This window comes from Cebus imitator, unplaced genomic scaffold, assembly GCF_001604975.1.
Source record: "Cebus imitator isolate Cc_AM_T3 unplaced genomic scaffold, Cebus_imitator-1.0 Scaffold123, whole genome shotgun sequence".
Taxonomy (NCBI): domain Eukaryota; kingdom Metazoa; phylum Chordata; class Mammalia; order Primates; family Cebidae; genus Cebus; species Cebus imitator.
Window position 1 is genome coordinate 3,300,027 of NW_016107438.1, and position 21,784 is coordinate 3,321,810.

At 58.8% G+C, this 21,784-nt stretch overlaps 1 protein-coding gene across 1 annotated transcript; it reads right to left on the bottom strand.

Annotated features, from left to right (window-relative positions):
- Window positions 1–3,343: 3,343 nt before the first annotated feature.
- On the bottom strand, window positions 3,344–21,418 carry PPP1R9B (protein phosphatase 1 regulatory subunit 9B). The gene is made up of 10 exons (XM_017540109.2): window positions 19,553–21,418; window positions 15,543–15,675; window positions 13,810–13,930; window positions 11,082–11,186; window positions 9,919–10,054; window positions 9,287–9,439; window positions 9,121–9,174; window positions 5,586–5,815; window positions 5,176–5,272; window positions 3,344–5,007 (listed from the first exon to the last, which is right to left on the bottom strand). The coding sequence occupies exons 1-10, from the start codon at window positions 20,915–20,917 to the stop codon at window positions 4,954–4,956; spliced, it is 2,448 nt and encodes an 815-aa protein (XP_017395598.1). The 5' UTR covers window positions 20,918–21,418; the 3' UTR covers window positions 3,344–4,953.
- Window positions 21,419–21,784: the final 366 nt, after the last annotated feature.

The window sequence follows — 21,784 nt, forward strand, 5'->3', positions numbered from 1 at the left end:
TCAAGGCCAGCGGGGCATTCGGGGGCGCAGATGAGTGGGGAGGCCCTTACCAGCCAGAGTGCGGTGGGCCCGGCTCACAGAGGGAAGCGAGAGCGCACCCTTGGCCCGGCCTGGGTCCCGGCGGCGGCTGGCTGGTGGGGGGTGGGGGGGCGCATATTCCCAGAGGAGGTGACGTGTGGGCTACAACTGCTGGCCAGGTTAGGGAAGTGCCAGGGGGTGTTGGGGGTGGGAGGGCAAGAGGGAAGATGAGTTGAGGTTGGGGAGGTGCAGGGGGCTTGCACTTTGTTCTACCAACCACACACGCACACTTAACAGAGGAGGGAGGGTCTCAGGTATGAATTTAAGAAGCACCCTTGGCTCCTCTGGAGACGACAGGGTTGCAGAAGGCAGCCTGAAGGCAGGGAGACTCTCGGGTTGCAGAAGGCAGCCTGAAGGCAGGGAGACTCTCGGGAGGCTGTTGAGGACCCCTGGCAGTGGGCATAACGATTACAGATTAAGCTGAGAAGCCTTCAAGATGCAGGCCTGAAGAAACTGACAGGATTTGGGGACCTGGTGGACTAGGAGGTGAGGGAAGAGGGGTCTGGGATGGCTGTGGACCTTGGCTTGAGGCAGAGAGCCCTGGAGCAGGCAGGGGTGGGGACGGATGAGATCAGACTTGGACCCAGTGATCTGGAGGCAGTGGCAGGCTAGCCAGGGTAGGCAATGTAGTAGGGATCCACAACCAGCTACCTCACAGCACAGCTTGGCAAGTGTCAGGCACTCAGATCACCTATTGTCACCCTCACAATAAACCCACAAGGTGGGTGTTTCCATTACCCACTGCCTCAGAGAAAACAAGACTTAGAAGAAGGAAACTGCTTTGCTTAAGAGCAAGTGATGAAAGGCCAGCTGCAGTGGCTCATGCTTGTAATCCCAGCACTTTAGGAGGCCAAGGTGAGTGGATCACTTGAGGTCAGGAGTTCGAGACCAGCCTGGCCAACATGGTGAAACCCCATCTCTACTAAAAATACAAAACTTAGGTGTGGTGGTGCGTGCCTGTAGTCCCAGCTACTCCAGAGGCTGAGGCATGAAAATCACTTGAACCCGGGAGGCGGATGTTGCAGCGAGCTGAGATTGTGCCACTGCACTCCAGCCTGGGCAACAAAGTGAGACTCCATCTCAAAGAAAAAAAAAAAGAGTTGGATTAGGGGTCCAGAGTTAGGGGAGAGGTGTGGAGTCTACTGAGACAGACAGAGTTTCCTGACAGCCCACAGGACTCTGCAGTCTGAGGCCTCCGGGAAGTGGCCTGTTGAACCAGGACAATCTTGTGACTATGAGTGAGGATGAAATTAACAGCCTTTAGGGTCTGAGGGTATCCTAGGGGATCTATGGGAGTTTAGGGGGGGTCACTGGATGTCTTTGGAATCTTCTGGCAGCCATGAGGCTAGATTGTGGAAATCTGGGGAAGGGGTGGTATCTCTGGTGATACCTGTGGGGTCTGCATCTGCGGGTCTTAAAGGTGATATGCTTTGTAGGCATCTGGTGAGATCTGGGTGGTAGGCTGGAGTTGGGGGGATTATATAGCCCCTGTATACCCCAAGGGGGTGGAAGACGATGGGTGTGTTTGCTAGACCCTAGGACCCAGGAGGAGCCCTTGTTCTGCTGTTCCTAGTGAGGCCTAAGCTTCTGGGAGTTGGGAAAACACCCCTTATTGGCAAATGTTAGCAAACCTACTCAAGCGAGCTTCCAAAATTGGGCAAGTGGGTGGGGGAATGGGGGGTTTAAGGTGACAGGCCCACTCACAGCCCCTTGACATAGTCCCAGACATGGACATACTGTGTTATCACGGGCAAGTCACAGCTCAGGCCTGAGAAACTCACAGCAAAACCACACACAAGACCTCCAGCCACACAACATACTTGGGCTTAAATATGAGGGGCTACTTTGCTCACTGTTTGGAACATACAATGTACAGGCCCCTCACCTAATGCACAAGACAGACAGGGGATGGTAGGAGACAGAGGGACCCCACCCTGGATGCTTAGCCCCAACCAGCCCAGCAGAAACCTTCACAGCCTTCATGCCTGCCTCCCCACCCATGAAGGGCACACCACTTCACTTCTTGGCTAGGTTTCCTGAGCAGGGCCTTGGTGGCTCCAGGGTTCAGTGACTTCTAACTCTGGAGCCATGACCTGTGACCCTGTGGTTTGGTGGTCTCTGATCTTGGGGTTCAGACACCTGAATCTGGCTTCAGCATCATCAAGGCTTCCAGAGTGTTCCACAGATTGTCCACATAGCAAAGATGCCTTGGGAAGAGCAATCACCATCTCCAGGTTCCCAGGGAACCCTCAGGTGGAGGCAGGACTGGACTGCGCCTGAGGTGTAGACCTCGGGTTTTTGAGAGGTAGCTATGGCAAGCCAGAATTTGGCTTAGCATGAATGGGACCTGTGTGACACGACCATCCACAAGGGATGCTTCTGGAGCTGACTGTCCCCATGCTGGCCACTCATCTGGATGTTGTCAAGGACCCACCAAGGTGACCTTGAAGAGCCCTGAGGTTGGGACTTCATTCCTTATGGCAAAGGGAGGGGAAGGTGAGAATCCCCAAGCGCCATGCCACTGAATACAGGTGCCTCCACGCTTCCGGTCTCACATCTATACACCAGCAGCCTGGCAAGTGAAGGCTGGTCCTGGGGCCTGCCACAAGCTCCTGCCCCATTCCCTGCTGGCTCTCCTCCCTCTGGGACTTCACCAAAGATTGTCCCTGGAACCCTGGCACCTAGACTCCCAAACCCATTAGCCTTCAAGCTGAGTCAGCATGCGGGCCTGCTGGTCCAGCGCTGGGGCTGGGGCTATTTCAGGCCACTTGGCCTGCCCCAGAGGGCAAACAGATTCTCTAGGACCCTGGGGACAAACCTGCCAGGCAGTCACCTCCCACCCCCAGCAATCCTTTGATCCTTCACCCGCTTCAAGGAGGTGTTTCTTGAGTATCCCCACAGTTTATTTTTTTTCTTTTTAACAGAAGATTCCCAAACTAGAGTGTCCCCCCAGTTTAGAGGCCTTCTGGGGGAATGACTTAGGGTTCACCTTGCTGTATTTAGCCGATCCTTTGAAATTCTTGGAGGCCTTGAAAAAGGAATGCAGCCTGAATGAACTCTTTAGAAACCCCCAGCCCTGCCCAGGACTGGACAAAAACCATTTGTGTCGATGGGTGGAATGGGGGCAGAGAGGCACCCGGGGACACTGTAGGAAGTTCCTCAGGGTTAGAGGCAGCACTGGTAGGAGGGGACCACCGGGGCAGCCTGGCATCCTTGATCCCTGCCCACTCCCTGCCCCAGTGAACCAAGAAACCAGGCAGCGAGGTTCTGGGGGCTGCTTTTATGGGGACAACCTGACAGAGGGCATGGTCCGTACAAAACCGGGAACAATACATACATATATATATTATATACAGAGACGCGGTCCTCCGGATGGCTGGGCAGGGGTGGCCACTGGCCCAAGCAGCCAGCAGCAGTCCCGCCCACCCGGTTCCGCCCCCTCCATCTGCCGGGGTGAAGTGCGTGGGCCCAGGACTGAGACGGCCAGCTCCTTCAGGGGATGGGGGCACATCTGGGGGTAGGAAGGGGTGGGGACAAGAAATACTGATAGAAGTCATGGTCTATTTACAGGGGACAAGAAGCCAAAACGGATGGGATGGGCGGTCTGTTTTTAAAAAATGAACAAAAACCCAGATTTGGGGCAGGGGCATGAAGTGGCAAAAGGAGATGGATTCTGAAAGGGGAGGGGACCTGGGGGGGCCTCACCTCCCTTGGTCCAAGCCCCAATTTGGGGTTAAAGTGGGGAAACAAAGTCGATTTCACTTAGAAGGCAGGCTGCCAGCAGGGCAGCCCTGGTCTCCAAAAAGATGAGCAGTAGTAAAATTTTGCCCTCCAGTCAAAACATTGGAAAAATAGTGGGGTGTGGGGGTGGGGTGAGGCTGACTCCCTTCGATATCAGTACAAGGCTTCCAGGCATCGCCCTGGGCTGGGCAGGCAGAGCAGAACAGGATCGGCCCTGGTTCTCCAGCGAGAAATGGTCCCCTTGCCTAAGGCCAGGGTCTCTGTAGCCAGGTCCCCTAAGCTGACCTCCTCTCCTCCCTGGCATTCCCAGCCTTGACCAGGAAACCTGGACCCGAGAGGCCACACAACAGTTCCAGGGGGAGGTTATGGCTATTTGGCACCTGGGAGAGGGGAGGCACAAGGAGAAATTGAGGGCAGCTGCCCCAGGAAATGGGGAGCTAGGGACCAGGTATCCTGAACTCTCCCTTCTTCCTACTCTCACTCCCCTGTTCCCGAAGCAAACAGGAGAAATCAGTGCAGGGCCAGGGCCAGGCCCAGCCTCCGGACTCTGGGGGGGACTCTATCCCTCCCAGGACAGGGAAAGGGGATGGGGGAGGTGTTGAGGCAACCCCCCACCCCCAAGGCAGGAGGGTCAGAATGCAACAGAGACAGCACAATGATGGGGGAGAGGGAAGGGCCGAGAAGGTAGAATCTCAAGTCAAGAGGCCCAGGGGCCACCCAGGTGCCCCATGGGCAGGAAGCAGCCTCCAGTTGGCGAGATGCTGGGAGAGCCCCAGCCCCGTTCCAGTCCAGAGACAAAAGCTGGAGTGTGAAAAGTCTGGCAGTTTGATCTGCAGGTGCTCGTGTCCTCCTACCACCAGGCCAGCCCTCGGCAGCCCTCAGCCTCTATGCCTCAGCCCCATGGGGCAAGAAAGAGCCACCCTTCCAGCCACCTCTGTCTGCCCAGGCCATCTTAAGGGGACCTGTGATATGAGCCCTCTGGTCCCTGAAGCTGGGGGAGGTGGGGTGGAGGGGTGGGAGGAGTCGGGGCACCTGTCCCCAGGCTGGTGGGGGAGGAGGGGTGGGGTGTTGAGGACAGGGGAGGGAGGACAATGGGAGGGGGTTAATTATTGTCCAGTCAAGGAATGATTCCTGTTAAGTAGAATTGGAATTTCTCAGTGTTTGCAAGTTTCCTTCCAGTTCTGAGATCTGAAAACAAAGGAGGGTAGGGAGTCAGGATGGGACACCAGGCATGACCCCAGCTCCCCACCACCACCGCTGTGAGGACATGGCATCCCCTCCCTCCAGGACCCACAGGGTAGGGGCTTCGGTGCTGTTCCCTCTACTGGGCCCTGCCTACAGGGCACCCAGGCCCACCTTGTCCAGGAGCTTGTCCATCTCCTCCTTTCTGGCCAGCTCCGATTCCTCCAGAACCCGACGCTGTGCCGTCTCCTTTTTCAGGAACTCAATCTCCCTGGGCATAGGCAGGGGACAGATGGCAGGTAAGGGTGTGTGGTCTGGCTTCCACCCAGGGCGACCCAGGTTCTCAGCTCTACCCAGGCAGCTCTGCCCCTCCCTGTTCTCAGGTCAGGAGGCTCCAGGTTTTCCCAAAGCCTTTGGGGCCTGGCTCTGATGTCTGGTCATCCCGGGCCCAGTGTCCCCACCATGGGGCCCTCCAACTTCTGTGCTCCTTGCCTCCCTACTCAGCTGAAGGGGTGGGGAGGGGCTGCTCCCAAAAGGCTCTCAATGCTGCCTGGGCCCAGGCCGACCAGCCCCCAGACACGTACTTCTGCTGGTAGTCCTTGATGAGGCGCTTGGCCTTGCTGTACTTGCGCTCCAGGGCCTGGTACTGCGCCTGGGTCTCCCGCAGGTGCTCATCCACAGCCTGGCACAGGCTCTGGGCCTCGCCCCAGTAGCCTTCCAGTTTCTCCATGCGCTCCTTGTTCTCCTCCACACTCTGCTCCAACTGGGCCTTCTCTACCCGCCAGCGCCCCTTCTCCTGTTCCAGGCTCTGCAGCTGAGAGAGGACGGCCCGGCCCTGGGTTGGGGGGAGGCCAGCAGAAGCCAAAGAGCACCCCCATCCCGGCACTGGGGCCAGAGTCTCCAGCAGACTCCTACAGTTGTGAAGTCCACCTCACCCCAACTACTAACCTCTTTGGCTGAGGCTGAGAACTGAAATCCAGAGAGGAAAGTAGAGCTCAGCCTCAGAGCTCCCACCAGACTCCCTGTCACTGCACCCCACTCACAGGGAGACCAGGGGCTTCGGTTAGTCACTAACTACTCTGGCTTGGGGCAATGCAAATAATGTTCCAAGCCTCCGTTATCCCATCTACAAAATGGGAGTGATATGTGCCTCCCAAGCTCACAAAAGCACAAAAGCTACTGTGATACAGTAGATACGAAGTGATACAGTAGATACGAAGTGATACAGTAGATACGAAGTGATACAGTAGATACGAAGTGATACAGTAGATACGAAGTGAAAGGGCAGATGGGGGTCACCAATGCTCTCTGTACCCTCTCTGCAGCCCCGGCCCTGCTCACCAGTCTCTGTTCTTGTGGCATCCTGAACAATCCTGCTTCCTCTCCCAGCTTCCAGGGGACCCCAGTGCTGACCTCCAGTCTCCCACAGCTCAGTCCTGGATCCTCTGTTCTCTACTCACTGCCCTGGGGCACTGGCCCATCTCCCACACCACCTCGGTGCATTCGGAGCTGCAAATCCCAAATCCCAGCCCACCCTTGTTCCCATTCCAGCTTTAGCTCCCAGCTCCTCCCAGGTACCATGCCCCAAACCAGACCCCCCAGCTGCACAAACCTATGCCTCCTTTCCTGACTTGCTCTGTGAAAAGGCGCCACAACCTCACAGCCATCCTGGTACTCAGTCTCGGGCCCCTGCCTGCTAATGTTTGCTGCAAACGTTGCTTGCTCTCTGTCCCCCAGCCACACAGACCTTCCTGTAGATCCTCGGACTTGCCACAGGGCCTTTGCGTGTGCTGTCCCCTCTGCCTGGAATGTCCCCCATGTACCCTCCTGCTTGCCTAGTCATTTCCCACTAACTTACCCTTCAGCCCTCTGCTCAGTGTGTCACTTCTCCAGAGAAGTCCCCACAGCTCCCTCCAACAGCACAGCCCTACCCCCACTACCACCCAAATCAGCTTCCTCCTGTTTTAGGAGCTTAGTAAGCCTGTCCCCTCCTACAGAGCCCCATGCCACTGTGACGACAGTCACTGGTTTGCAGATGCACAAGAACCATGATCAACTCTGGCTTTGCCTATCATGGTGACGGGAACAGTACTGGGCATCTAGAAGGTACCCAGCAGATGTTTATAAGTGGAATGCACGAACAGACCTTTGATGTGCCCCTTCCCTTCATACTCTGTATACACCCCAGGGGCATGGCCTGTCATTCTGACCCCGGAAATGGAGCGCTAACCCACCCTTCCTTTCCAGGCCTGGCCAACCCCTGCCAGGATACTGTCTAGGCCCCTAACCAGTTTGCCTGCCTCTCAGCCCCGACCACTCTCATGATTTCAAAACAATCTCAATGGTCACAGAGCCCCATGCTATCTACAGGGCCAAGGCTAGAGTCCTTAGAGGGGAGGCAGGACACTGCAAGCCAAGGCCCACCCTGGCAGTCCAGCCCTGCCTCCACCTCTGCCCAGCAGGCATGCTGCCACGTCCTGGCTGGCCTCCTCCCAAAGCCAGCCTCCAAGCTCCATGGAGCTCCTCTCCCTGCCAGGAATGGCCCTGCTTCTGCCCCAGCCATCCAAAGCCCACCCTCCTCTCCTGCATACCCCCATGTGGCGGGTACAAAGATCCCACAGATCTGTTTCTCCCCACCATGGCAGAAACCCCATAGGTACTGGGACTCCTATAGTCCAGGTCCCATGCAGACATTTCATATGAAGCCTGGGCCAGGCACAGTGGCTCATGCCTGTAATCCCAGCACTTTGGGAGGCCAAGGTGGGAGGACCACCTGAGGTCAGGAGTTCGAGACCAGCCTGGCCAACATGGTGAAATCCCGTCTCTACTAAAAGTACAAAAATTAGCCAGGTGTGGTGATGCACACCTGTGAACTCAGCTACTTGAGAGGTTGAGGAAGAATTGCTTGAACCCGGGAGGTGGAGGTTGCAGTGAGCCGAGATCATGCCACTGCACTCCAGCCTCAAAAAAAAAAAAAAAATGAGGTCTGTATATCCACATGCCTGTGAGGGTGCTGGTACCCCACATGCTTATGTAAGCATCTGTGCATGGTACGTGTGTTTGTGTGTCATGCATCTTCATCTGATTGTGTCAGCATCAGCATCCCTGTTACTTGCCCAGGTGAGAATGTGCATGTCCTGTGACACTCTTCCTAGACCAGGCAGTCTGAGCGATGGCTATGCCTATTTGTTTCAGAGCAGATGGGGGCAGAGTGGGTCTGCGTATCCAGGCTGATAGCCCTGAGTGTAATGTCACGTGAAACACGGGTCCACTGTCTCTGTGGCTGTGTCTGTGTAGAGTGGGTGTCTCTATGTGTCTGGGTGAGGGGTCTGTGGGTACTATGTGTCAGTGTGTGTATTTCTGGGTGGTCTGTATTTATCAATGGGCCTATATATAGCAGACACGTGGGACAGTACAAACATAGAGACATCTAGAGCAGAACTGGCATGCTTTGGTATCACAGCTAGTATGCTGACTTTTCTTCTCTTGAGGCAGGGTCTCATTCTGTCTCAGGCTGGAGTGGAGTGCAGTGACACAATCATGGCTCACTACAGCCTTGACTTACCCTGGCTCAAGTGATCGTTTCACTTCAGCCATCCGAGTAGCTGGGATCACGGGTGTGCGCTACTACACCTGGCTAATTTTTGGATTGTCTGTAGAGATAGTTTTTTGCCATGTTGCAGGCTGGTCTCTAATGCCCAGGCTCTGCCTTGGCCTCCCAAAGTGCTGAGATTACAGGCATGAGCCACTGAGCCCAGCCTACTTTGACTTTTTATTGAGCACCTATTATGTCAGACATTGTGCTAAAGATTTGACATGTATTATCTCATTTCATCCTACAATGACCCTGTGGTGTTGGTTATATTATGACCCCACTTTATGGATGAGGAGGCTGAGGCACAGACACCTGCCAGTGTTTGTTACAAATGTCCCCGAGTGAAGGTGGAGCATATGGATCCAGAGCCTGAGCTCTTAATATCATGTCTTCTTGCTTCAGAACAGCCTGTTCTGTGGGTGCCTGTGCCCAAGTGTCAGCATGTGCAGGTGTGAGGGTGGGGGCCCCTGCTAAACACACGAATGCACGCACGCACACAAATGCACGTGCACATGCACCCTCACCTTTCTTTTCAGCTGCTGGATCTCTGCCTCGGTGACCGCATGCTTGATCTGGAGCTGTTGGGCAGAGGGGCAGGCACTCAGCTCCAGTTGGGTGAGGCAGGGAGCGCTGAGGGCAGGAAACCGGCCTGCCTTTCCCTCCACCACTCCAGGGAGCCCCTCTTCCCACCTCCTTGAACTTGTGCACCAGCTTCTCGGGCTCCATGTCCACAGGGGACAACGCGTCCTCGTTCTCCGCGAGCTCAAACACCTCAATGGCCATCTCGCCACCTGGGAATGTGGGGCTCAGCTCCTCATCCTCATCAGTGGCATACTCTCCCGTCTGCAAAGGGAGACCGGAGGCTGTGGGCCCTCCCCACCCAGCTGCCCTCAGCCCTGATGACCAGGGCTGGGACCAGTCTGCCCATGCCAGACAGAGGGCTCCCCAGGGATGTGGTTCGTTCCTCCTGCTTCAGCCTAGGGCTGCACCAGAGACACAGTTTATGTCTTCCCAAGCATCCTGGGTGGCCCCTGATGGCAGAGGGAGTTCACCATCAGCCTGTACTGTCTTTCCCCTTCCGGATCTATCTTCCTCTTCAGATCTGGTCCCCCAAGGCTAGGGGCTATAATCTCCCCTCAGACTGGGGGCTCTATGAGGGGACTGTTGATTCCTTGTCCGACCTCTGAAGAGTGACTGCAGGAGAGGGAATGGCACTGCGGGCTTTTTACCAGGGCAGAGGAAGCAGTAGAGGCAGATGACTGTAAGGCTTCATCTAGCCACCAGGGGGCGACCACGCGGCCAGCTAGGCAGGGACTCCCTACCTCCTCGTCATCCTCCCCATACTGGGCGTATCTCTGCTCCATCATCTCCCGCTGCCATCGCTCCTGCTCCAAAGTCTGCTGAATTAGCTGGGCCACTTCGCTCTGCTCTCCTGGCCGCTCCCGGCCAATCATAAACCTGCAGGGGCACTGGCATCATCCACTGTCTCTGTCCTCAGCCGGGTAATGCCACCATCCTCCCTGCTGGTGCTCCCCTCTCCAAACTCAGGCCCTCCCAGGGGAGGAGAGATGAGAGGGTTGAGTCTGAAGGCTGCCGTGTTAATAATGAATGGGGGAATGGGGGCCCTCATCAGATTTCCTTCCCAAGGGAGGCAGGAAGGCCCACTCATCCCTCTGGCCAGTGTTGCAGGAGGGAGAATGTCAGCCCACCTCTAGGCTGGGCTGCAGGGGACATGTGCTCAGGAGGCTCTTCCCCAGCCATGTGGGAGAAAATCAGGCAGGGAAAGGTGAAGATGACCCTCCCAGCAGGGATGGGCTGCGGAGGTGTGTCTTGGGTATGCTCCAAGCCCCTGAGCTTCAGGAAGGGGCGGGATGATGGCAACTGGAGATTAGGATGGAGAGGAAACAGTGGAACTTCCAGGCAGCAGCCCCTCCTCCCGGTGGCCACCCACATCCTGTTTCTCTCCACCACCCTTTCCTGGGGGTAGTGCCCCTCTTGCAGGGGGGCAGGGAGTGATCTCTGAATGTTAAGCCAGAGGTGGAGTGGACACAGGGAGCTTCTGATCCAGCCCCTTTGGTTACAGGCCTGGGGAGGAGTCTTCCCAGGATGACATGGGGCTGGTCAGGAGGGAGGGATGAGGTCCCAATGAGGGGACCCTAATGTGGCTGGCATTCACCCTGGACATCCTGGTTCTTCAATCAGTGAGTTGGAGCCAGGCAGGGGGAAAAAGAATAAGCCCTGGAGGACAGTTTGGAGGGGTGGTGGACAATGGGCCATGAAGCCTGTGTGCTGGTGGGCAGCACTGGCCAGTGAGAAGGCAGCGGGGAGGCAAGGGACCCAGGCACAGCAGCTCTTGCAGCCAAGGAGTCAGCGGAGCCTCTGTGAGCTGGGCCACCAGAACTTTAACTGGCTGTAGGCAGGAGACTGGAGTTCCTGGACAAGGACCTCCTGCCCACTCCCACGCCCCACCCCCCTGGGCTCTCACCGCACTCGGCCCTTGGTGTTCCGGAGCACGGATGCCGCAAAGCTCTGGGTCACTCCCACCAGACTCGTTCCATCTACCTCCACCAGGAGGTCGTTCACCTGGATCCTAAGGGAGTGACATTGGTTAAGGGGTCGCAAGGGGAACCGTGGAGTGGGGGTACAGGTAGCCTCCTCCCACCAGAAACTCCAGGCTCCCCAGCCTGGGTACATAGTGAGAACTCATCTCTACAAACAATTTTTTTTTTTTTTTTTTTAGACGGAGTTTCGCTCTTGTTACCCAGGCTGGAGTGCAATGGCGCGATCTCGGCTCACCGCAACCTCCGCCTCCTGGGTTCAGGCAATTCTCCCGCCTCAGCCTCCTGAGTAGCTGGGATTAGAGGCACGCGCCACCATGCCCAGCTAATTTTTTGTAGTTTTAGTAGAGACGGGGTTTCACCATGTTGCCAGGATGGTCTCGATCTCTTGACCTGGTGATCCACCCGCCTCGGCCTCCCAAAGTGCTGGGATTACAGGCTTGAGCCACCGCGCCTGGCCTCAAACAATTAAAAAGAAAAAGTTAGCTGGGCATGGTGGCGTGTGCCTGTAGTCCTAGTTACTTGGGAGGATGAGGTGGGAGGATCACTTGAGCCAGGGAGATCAAGGCTACAGTGAGCTCTGTTCGAGCCACTGCACTTCAGCCTAGGCAACAGAGTGAGATCCTGTCTCCAAAAAAAAAAGAAAACAACAAAAAACCTCACAGAGACTTTGTCACCACAGGGACCTAGTACTTTGTCTGCTTGCACAAAATTCATGAGGCCAGAGGATTAGATATCAGCCAGGACCCCTGTGTGGGCAGTGAGAGCCAGGCAAGCAAAGCAGATACAGGCGTCCGAGACCAGGAGAGGCGGCAGGCACACCTCCTGTGACAATCACACCTCCTGTGACAATCACACTCTTGTGCCCTCCTCCATCATACTCTATCAAGTGGTGTGACATTCTCAGAGTTTGTCTCTGCCATGCACACTGGCCAGGAGTCCCACAGCACACAAGTGACATGCCACCCTCTTACGTGTACATTTCTGCATAGAACCGAGTGCACAGATGTCCTCCTAAGTGGAGACTGAACGGCATACTCTCGAGTTCACACACTGCCCCAGACACCTGATACAGGTGCACCTCCCAACACACACCAGCTGTGTCCCCTGAAGCCCTTGTTCTTCAAACAAGGGGAGGTTCAGGCCGGCCTGCTGAGGGAGATGGAGGAGGGTGGGCCCCTCAGCCACCTCCCACCTCCACTTCACCTCCCTGGGAGCGCCAGGCCTTCTCTCAGAACTCCCACTCAGAAATGCAGAGATGGAGGAAATGGCCTATTGTCCATAGCTCGCGCCAACACACCTGACTCCCAGGTGGGCATGAGTGAGTGGTCATGGCCACACATGCGCGCTCACTCCTTAGCTAACCCACAGGCAACAACGGGAAAGGCTCTGGAAGTTCACCTCAGGAGGCGAACGGGTAAATGAAAGGGCAGGGATTGCCACCCATTCTGTTCCCTGCCCCTCTCCAGGCCACCCGGGCTACAACAGGTAGAAGCCCCTTGTCAGGGCAGCCCCATCCCTAGCGACAAGATCCCAAAGTCACCCAGCTGCACAAGGACACCTACTCACCTCTATCACACAGAGGGGGTCTGGGTTTGGAGGTACCTCCACAAGGGATCCCCAATGTCAACCTCTAACTTACAGCCACCCTGGGGGGATGCCCTACAGCGTTTCCTACTGCCCCTCCCCACACCCTGCCATACACAGCTAACAGAGGGGTCCTTGGCTGGCACACAGCTCCAGGATGCCCTCCCCGAACCTTCTGTCCACAGAACACCCCCTGCAAGCACAGATGCTCGACCTAGGCACGCACACTCACATGCTCAAAGACAGCCTGTCTCCAGAGCCACCGCCACCAGTGTCCAGTCACAGCCTCCTGGCCCTGCTCTCTATGCCCCAGCCACACCTGCCTGCTCTTGGCTCCACTGCCTGGAACCTCGGCACTCACTCCCTCAGCATAGCTAACTCCTACACAGCTTTACCTCTCAGCTCCAGCATCGATTCCTCCAGGAAGCCTTCCCTGATACCCAGAGAGGTCAATCTCTCCTGTTGTATTCCTTCATAGCAGCCTGCGTTTCCCTCCAATTCACCACTGTTGCGGTGTGTGTCCACTATGTCTACCTCACACTACATTGCACACTTCTCCAGGGCCAGGCCCTTACCACTGACTCCCCAGGGCCCAGCACCAGCCCAGCATTGTCAGAGACTCAGTGTTTGCTAAGCCAAAAAAAAAAAAAAAAAAAAAAAAAAAAAAATAATAAAAAAAAAAAAAAAAAAAAAAAAAAAAAAAAAAACCTCAAATATACTCCAGGCATATAGGCTCCATGCCTCTGTTCTCCCTACCAAGGTCCAAATCATACTCCAAACCAGGACACACAACACCTGCCTACAGCTCCCATCATCACCAGCCCCTCCTGGAGAATGCAAGCTCCCTGAGGGCTGGGGGGCTGACCGTGGTGCTCTCGGGGGTCGTATTTCTGGGGCCTGGAATAGCACCTGGCACAGCAGTGCTCCTGAACATCTCAGCTGCATACACAGCACAAAAGATTCCCAGGGAATGCCCGCCCCAGCCCCTGCTCAGTGGCCCACCCCACCGAGGATGGCTGGTCGGGGAGGGAAAAAGGGTTGGGGAGCGTGGGGAGGATGGGGTGGTACCTGCCATCCCGATGGGCCGCACCGCCCTCCGTCACTGTCTTGACGAAGATGCCCAGCTTCTCCAGGCCCATGTCCGCCCCGGCCCCCATGCCGATGATGCTGATGCCCAGGCCCTCGGAGTCTGTGGAACAGGGTGGTGAGACGGGAGGGCTTACAGAGGATAGGCGAGAGGCTCTCCACCCCAAATTCCAGGGCACAGCCCCGCCATTAGGAAGCAGTCCCCATTAGGGACTGTCCCACAACTGAAGAAGGGGAATGGTCTGTCCACCTTCTTTGCCAAGGCCACTAGGATGGTTCCTGAGCCACTCCCTGCCCTTGTTCCTTCCAGAGAACCAGTGGGCAGCAGTGTTTGCCAAGGGTGGCACGGGCAGGTAAGACCTGTCTATGCAGATGAGGGGGTGTGGCTGGCCATCCCCATCCTAGCCACACCCCCTCATCTGCATATTACAACAGTCTTACCTGCCCGTGCCACCCTTGGCAAACACTGCTGCCCACTGGTTAACAGGAAGAAGACCAAAGGCTCAGGGCTGAGTCTGGTCTTCTCCCTCTTAACCTGTCTCATCTGTACTCGCAGCAAAGACCTCCAGATTTTCTCTCCCCTCAGGTCCATTCCCCTATCCATACCTGCCCCTGCCTATGAGTGGGCCTCTGATGTCCAAACTCATGACCTTCCCCCACAAACACGCCCTCATGGGGGATGGCACCACCACCTGCTGCCTGCCAGGCCTGGGAGGCACCTGGATTCCTCCCTCCCCGTCATAGCCTCCGCCTGAGCCAAACAACCCCCAGATCCTGTGGATTCTCCCCCGCCCCTGGGATCTTTCCAGTCCACCCACACCAGCTCTACCATCTTCCTGTCCATGCCACAGTCGTCTTTCTCCATCCACTCGTGACCCCTTCCCTACATGACAGTCTGGTGTGGTCTTTTTCTAGACCTTTCCTGTGACTCGAAATGGCTCCCAATCCATCTTAGCAACAAGACCACGTGGTCTGCAAGGCCTCATCTGCATGCCCTTCTTCCCCTCCCAGTGAAAATGCAGCCAAGCCTCTTTCCTGCCTACTCCCCTAACTCCTCCTACCAGAGTGCCACTCAAGCCTCACTTCCCTGGGGAATGCCCCCAAACCCAGGGAGGTTAGGTCACCTGTTAAATGATTTATAGCAGCCCCTCTCTTCCCTCTCCAGCCCCTACTCCAGCACCTAAGGGTGAGGTTAGATGTGACTGTCCCTTCCATATCTGCCTCCCCCATCCATCTCCCCAGGAGCCCATCACTGTGTCCCCAGCACAGAGTCCAGGACCCAGCACACAGTACCCTACAGAGAGCTGTGTCCCCTGAAGCCCTTGTTCTTCACACAAGGGGAGATTCAGGCCGGCCTGCTGAGGGAGATGGAGGAGGGTGGGCCCCTCAGCCACCTCCCTCCTCCACTTCACCTCCCTGGGAGCGCCAGGACTTCTCTCAGGACCCAGCACACAGTACCCTACAGAGACCTGTGTTAACTGAATGTACAAATGTGGTCCCATGTGGTGGGGTGTGACTTGGCCTGGGTTGGAGTCCCTGTGTGCAGCTAGGTGCTGACAGGGGAGGAGCAGGGAAGTCACCAAGGGCCTGAGTCAGAGGGAGAGGCCCAGCAAGTCTGTAGACGCCCCTGAGGGCACAGGGCAGGAGTTGGAGCCGGAGATGAAACCCGGGTCAACCCCGCTGTGTCCAGGTGGCCTGGCCCCCGGGCCTCTCACCCTTCTCCAGCTCCACAGGGAACAGCTCCAGCCTCTCCACCCGCTTCTCCAGCTCGTACTCAGCAGAGGCCGCCATGGGATCCACATCCTCGTTGCGACGATCGTAGTCCTCATTGGAGTAGGTGCTGAACACCTGGGGAGGGAGGCAGCTGGTCAGAGAGGCCGGCAAGAGGGCAAGGGCAGAACTGGCGCGGGGAGGCCAAGAAGGTAGGCCGAGCTACCACCCAACGTCCCGCTCCCCTCCTTTGGCTACACAGCCCTGAGATGAGGCCTCGCCCAGCCCCCAGAAACCCCAGCTCTGAGCAAAGACTCTTCTAGTTCTGGAGCCCAGGGTCAAGACAGAAAGGGACCCAGCCTTGGCCGACTGGCACTGCTATTCTCTCTGCAGCTCCAACCACCGTGAGCATGGTCTGCCACAAGCACACAAGGGGAATCCTGGAGAAACGTCCAACTCAGGAACCCAGAAACCCAGAGAGAGGGAAAGTGACAGATAGGACCCAGAGAGCCAGACAGGCGAGAGGGGACACAAAGACAGACACAGAGAGGAAGGAACAGGCTGAGCAGAAGAGGGGAAGAGGAGGAGGGGAGAGAGGATGGAGAAGATGCTGGAGGATGCCAGATGGGGAGAGAAGGGGGAGCGGGTGTGAGACAGCAGAGGGGGAGGGGAGCAGGAGGGGTTGCAGGGGAGAGGCACCCAGGACTGGCTCTGACTTGCTGCTCAAGTGGATGTTGGGGCAGGGGAGGGAAGCACGAAGGACCACCTCTAGCCCTGTGGAGAAAAGGCAGGCTCTCCACCCCCAGCAGCCCCTCAGGTGGCAGGAGTGGGGAAAAGCTAGGCCCTGAGGCCTTCCCTGCACACCTAGGCCGGACTCCCTCCACAGCCGAAGCTCTCTGAGTTACGCCCCTGTCCCCATGTGCTAGGGGGCCAGGAGAGACCAAGGCACCAGAGTAGAGGGCAGCCTCTGAAACTGCCCACAGCAAACCCAGGCGACATGGGGGCTGAGGCCAGCCCTGCCTTGGCATCTCCTGTACCCGTCTGCTGTCTCTCCTGTGTCTCTCAGCAAAAAGGGGAATTCCTCAGCTCTGACCCTCCCGGAAGAACAGATGTGGGGCTGAGCTCTGTGAGAATGTCTAATTCTGGGCCCAGGCAGGGGTGCCCCCCATGGGAGGTTAATGAGCACCATTTGGGGTACCATGACATGCTCCAGCTTCATTGCCTGCAGTGACAGCTTGGCACCACTTGGAGCCTGGGGGGGGGGGCAGGGAGGGGTGGGGAACAGCTCTATCAGATGGCTGAGTCTGAGCCCTGAGGAGCCAGACTGGGGTCCCATCTCCCCCAGGGGTCTCTGCCAGGGCCCTATCTCTTCCAGGAGCAGGCCCTGTGGGCACCCTGGTGGGCAGCAGCACTCCTGTGTCCTTGCCTTTGTCTGGGCTTGCTCCGTGTCGTCCCCACCCCCTACCAGAGAGGCTCACTGCCACTGTGGGAGAGAGGGGGGTGCTCATAGTGCTAAAAGCTTAGGTGGGAGGGACCCCTCTGGTCACTTAGCTCAGTGCCCTCAATTTCACAGCATCAGAGACTCTGGCTCCAGCCCTTAAAGCTCATCTGTCCATTGCACCCCTTAGAGAAACAGGCTGCCCACCCTGCACACAGTTCGGGGCACTAGGCTCACTGCCCAAGGTCACAAGGGTTAGACTGTGGCCAGGCAGGATGAGACTGCACCCAGCTGGGCCCCGGTGGGTGGGTCACCGGTGACTGCCCCCACTTCACACATACCCCAGGCCCGGGGACAGTGCTGGGGTGAGCCTGGGCTCAGCAGTGGGATTTGGCCCACTTTGCGCTGGGGTTCCCTGACTCTCACCCTCTGCTCTAGGATACAGGGTCCCCTCATCCTTCGGTCTCTACAGTCTCCTGGGTCAACCAAACCCCTCCCTGACACACAGGGACACACACACCCACTGTGACCTCCAGAACACACCCTCACAGCCTGTCCTGGGCTGCACCCTCCCCTCTTCTCTCAGCCTATCAAATCCTGTTCCCTTTCTGGCCCTGCCCCCTGCAGGAATCCCAGGCCTGGGCTCAGAGGCCAGACCACCCCTACCACTCCTAGCAGAGGGCCCTAAGTGCAGTCCCACCTCCCTGGGGCCGCCAATCTGGAATTGGGTTCTCTGCCCTCAGCAGAGGCCTCCACCTCCAGAAGGGCAACAATTGGGTCATCCTTGGGGCCCGGGACCCTGGACTTGGCATCAAGGCAGGAGCAAGAAGAAAAAGTGGGGCCCCGTGCCAGAGTAGGAGGGAGGAAATCCCCAGTGAGGCTGAAAGTCAGCCACGCTGGGCCCGCCACACACCCTGGCTCTCACACAGGGCGGGCCAGCTCCAGAGTCATCAGGGAGCCGGGAAGCACTGCTCCAAATCATGTGCTATTTTTTACCAAAAAATCAGGGTAAGGCGTCAAATATAGACAGTCAGGGGCCCAGACCAAACTCCATCTCTGAGGGCACCAGGCTGCTCGCAGAATTAGTTGGGGGGGGGGTCCAGACTCCTTCAGAGTCCCAAGGAACACTACAGTCCCCCATTCCCTCCAGAACCCCACTGCCTTCAGGAGGGAAGAGGGGTGGGGAGAGGACCCCCAGGTCCCAGCCCAGGGGAGGGGCTGGCCTGGGAGAGGAAGCGCAGCCACTCACTTTAAACCTTCCCGGCCTCTTGCTGGGGTGGGAGGTGGGAGAGGGGCAGAGGCTGATATTCTGGGTGAGTGAGAGGAAACTTGGGCACCTTCAGAGTCCAGGAGTTGTTATGGAAATGACAAGCAAATAGATGGTGGTTTGGCTGCGGAAGGGTAAAGGCCAGGCAGGGTCCAGGCCAAGGAGAAGTCCAGGGGCCTGGACACTTCCATGGGGCGGACCTGGGGCAGGGCGCAGCTGCGCCTGGGGCGGTGAGAAAGAGCCATGCAGGCTGAATGTGTCCGCCAAGAGTGGAGAGTGGTGGGAAGTGGGGGCAGGGGTGGCCTGGGGTTTTTTATTTCCCCCAGGAGATGTCCCCTCACCATTAGCACTGTTCTGAGGATCTCAAAGCTCTGGCACAACCCACAAACCAACCACCAATAGTGACAGTAGGATGAGACCCCCCCAAAAAGGGCAGCTCCCACCTCTCTTTCCGGGCTCCCAGAGAATGTGGCAAGAACCCTCGGGGCCTGCCAAGGCCATGGGAGTCTGTCCTATTGAGCAGCCAAGAGCACAGGCATGCCCACTACTGCCAGTCACCCAGGGGCATCCCAGCCCCACCCCCTCCTCCATGCCTGCAGAAGGCCTCTCCCCCATCAAGGGCCACACAAAGTGCCCCTCCCTGTGCAACCAGGACCGGGCAGCCGTCCCACAGAGACCCCCAGGGAGCACCGCGCCAGCCAGTCACATGGCCACAGACCAGCTCACCCTCACGGTCTGCTTCCTTCTTTCACTTCTGCAAAGTTGGGGTGGGGGTACAAACAGAATGGAGGAAGGGCTGCCGTCCCCTGCAGTTTTGTTTTGAGAAGTTCCTGGCTTTCCCCTTTCTCACCCCATCCAGCTCCCATAAATAGGGGGAAAGCACTCTTGACCCCTCTCTCCGCAGTGGAGGGCAAATGTCTCTCCTGAAGACACACACACCCCTTCACACTACCCAAGCTCCAGCCTCTGACAGCCTCTGGAGGAAGGAATGTCTGGACTAGGAAGGGAAAGCAGGTGTCCCAGGACCTGCGTGGGGCAGGGCGGGTTCCGCGGAGCGTCCGGGCGGGGCAGCAGGCGGAGGAACCTGAGGGCAGGTCAGGGCAGGCCACCCCCCTCGCACACCTGAAAATCCCTCTCTGACAAACAGCTGGAACTCCCCCACGCCCCCCCCCCGAGGGTGGGAACTTCTGGTAAGGGGGCTGGGTGGCAGGGGCTGACTCAGCCTGCCAAACCCGGCTGGCTGGCGAGCCGGGGGCGGCCGCGTGCACGTGGCAGGGGCGGTGCGGGGGCGGGGAGGGGGGCTCACTTACTTGGATGGGCGCCGTGCTGAAATGGATCTTCCGGCTCGGGGCCGGGTCCTCCTCCTCCGAGAGCCCCGGGATCTCCACGCACCCTGACTCGGGCTCGTAGGGGGGCTCCCCATCCTCCTCATCTTCTTCGTCGTCCTCCTCCAGGGCACTGCCCCCAGAGTCCTCCCCGAGCCCACTGTAGGCGCTCACGTCCACCAAGTCTGCCTCCGAGAAGTCCTCCTTCTTGGATTCATCTACCTCCTCGGGGGCCACGTCCGGGGCCCGGCCATTGCCCACCCCCCTCTCTGGCGGCGCTACCACCGCCGCCGCCTCCTTCTCCGGGGCCGCTTGGGCCTTTGGTTCTTCGGGCGCGGGGCTGGCTGCGGTTGCCACGGTGCTGCCATTCTCCAGGGCCGCGTGGACCGTCACCTCGGCCTGGATCACCTCCCCGGGCGCCGACTCGGCTTCCGACTCCCCGCTCTCCTCCACCTCCACCGGCTTAATCTTGCGCACCTCCCGGGGCTTGGGGGGCGGCCGGGCGGGGGCCACTCGGTGCTGCGGGGGCTGCTGCCCTGGGGGACAGCGCTCCTTCTCGGCTGGCGCATCCCCCGACGGGGCGGGCGGCGGTGGCTGGAACACCCGGGACCGCTTGCTGACCAGCTTCGAGTTGACCTGGGGCGCCCCTACGGCCCTGGGGAGCCCGGGCCCGCGGTGGAGGCCGGTCCTCGAGTCGGCCTTCTCGAAGACGGCGCTGAGCTGGCTGACCGTCGGGGACACGGCGTCGGCGTCCAGCTTGTCCAGCGCCTCGGTGCTGCCGTTGAAGCGCACCACCACATCCAGCTTCCGGTCCTGCAGGCCGGCGCGCTCCTGTCTCAGCAGCCGCCGCGCCACGGCCTCCTTGTCGCCGCCTGCGGCCGCCGGGGCGCTCCGTTCGAACAGCTTCCGCGTCTCCTGCAGCCGGGACGGCGGGTGCGGCGGCGGCGCTGGCTGCGCTGAGGGCGCGGGCTTGGAGTCGAAGCGGCTCACGCGCTCCGACACGCTGGTGCCCAGCTTCAGCAGGGCGCTGTGGTCCACGTTCTCGTTCAGGCTGCTGGCCCGCGGCAGCGACAGGCGCACGCCGCGCTCGGACGCCCGCGGGGCCTCGGCCAGGCCCGCGCCGCCGCCCGCCTCGCCCGAGGGCCCCGCCGTCGTGCCCATCTGCAGGAACATACTTTTGATGCGGTGGACGTTGGAGCCATATTTCTTGTGGTGGGCCCCCTTGGGTGCCTCGTCGGGCCCGGGCGCGTCGGGAGGCTTCAGTGCCTGGATGCCTGCCTCGTAGGCGCTGCGGTGCGGGGAGGCGCTCCGGAGAGGACCCCCGGGCCCCCGCGGCTCCGTCTTCATCATGGTGGGGGGAGCCGGGTTCGCATCCCCCCGCTCCCCGCTCCCCCCCTTCAACAGGCGGCTGGCCAAGTCGGGACCACCGCCCCCTCCCCCCGATAAAAGAAACCCCAGGAGGCCTTTTTTAGGGTCCCCCCAAAACCAAGCTGCCAAAAACAGTTAATCCCGCTTTTTTAAAAAAAGAAAAAAAAAAAATCTCCAAGCGCCCTGTGTGTGGGTCGCCTCCCCCAATCAAGCTGCCGAAGACAGCCAGCCCCGCTTCGAAAGCCCGAGCGGCCTGGTACGGTCGCCCCCACCCAAATTAGCAAAGCGGTGGCTGGGGCCGGTGGGAGCGCGCGTCCTGCCCGCGAAGCAGCCGCGGCGTCGCCGGCTCACATCGTCCGAGGCGGTGTCAGCGGGGCTGGCAGCCCGGGCGTTCCCCAGTCCGGCCGGAGGCCTCGGCTCTCGGGGGGCCCGGCACCCCGGCGCCCATGGCTGCTCTGCGGGCCCGGGCCGCTCCGCCGCCGCGCCTCCCTCCCTCCCTCCCTCCCCCCCGTGCCCCGAGCCTCGGTCTTTCTCTGGCTCTGCCCGAGCGGCTGCTGCCGGAGACCGAGCGGCTGCCCTTCTCGCCGCCGCCGCTGGGGGACTGGCACCTCTGGGTCCTAAAGGGATCGGATTTCCGGGGCCGGAGCCTGTGAGCCCTCCCCTTCCCCTCCACCCGAACGGATCCCCTCCCCTCCCCAGCCCTCGCCGAGAGCCTTCCGCTGCCCCCGGACCTTGGCCAGGCCTCTTCAACTCTTCCATCACAACCTCTGATTGCGGCTTATCACAGCCCACAGAACCGCACCCCCAATGAAATATTAGGGGGAAGGCAGTACATCCACGAAGGTCTCA

Coding starts and splice junctions, on each gene's coding strand:
- PPP1R9B (XM_017540109.2), bottom strand. CDS start 20,917: ATGATGAAGACGGAGCCGCGGGGGCCCGGGGGTCCTCTCCGGAGCGCC. Junction 11,187..13,809: donor GCGGCCCATCGGGATGGCAG/GTACCACCCCAT, acceptor TCACTCCCTTAG/GATCCAGGTGAACGACCTCC. Junction 5,273..5,585: donor ATCAAGGACTACCAGCAGAA/GTACGTGTCTGG, acceptor GCCTATGCCCAG/GGAGATTGAGTTCCTGAAAA.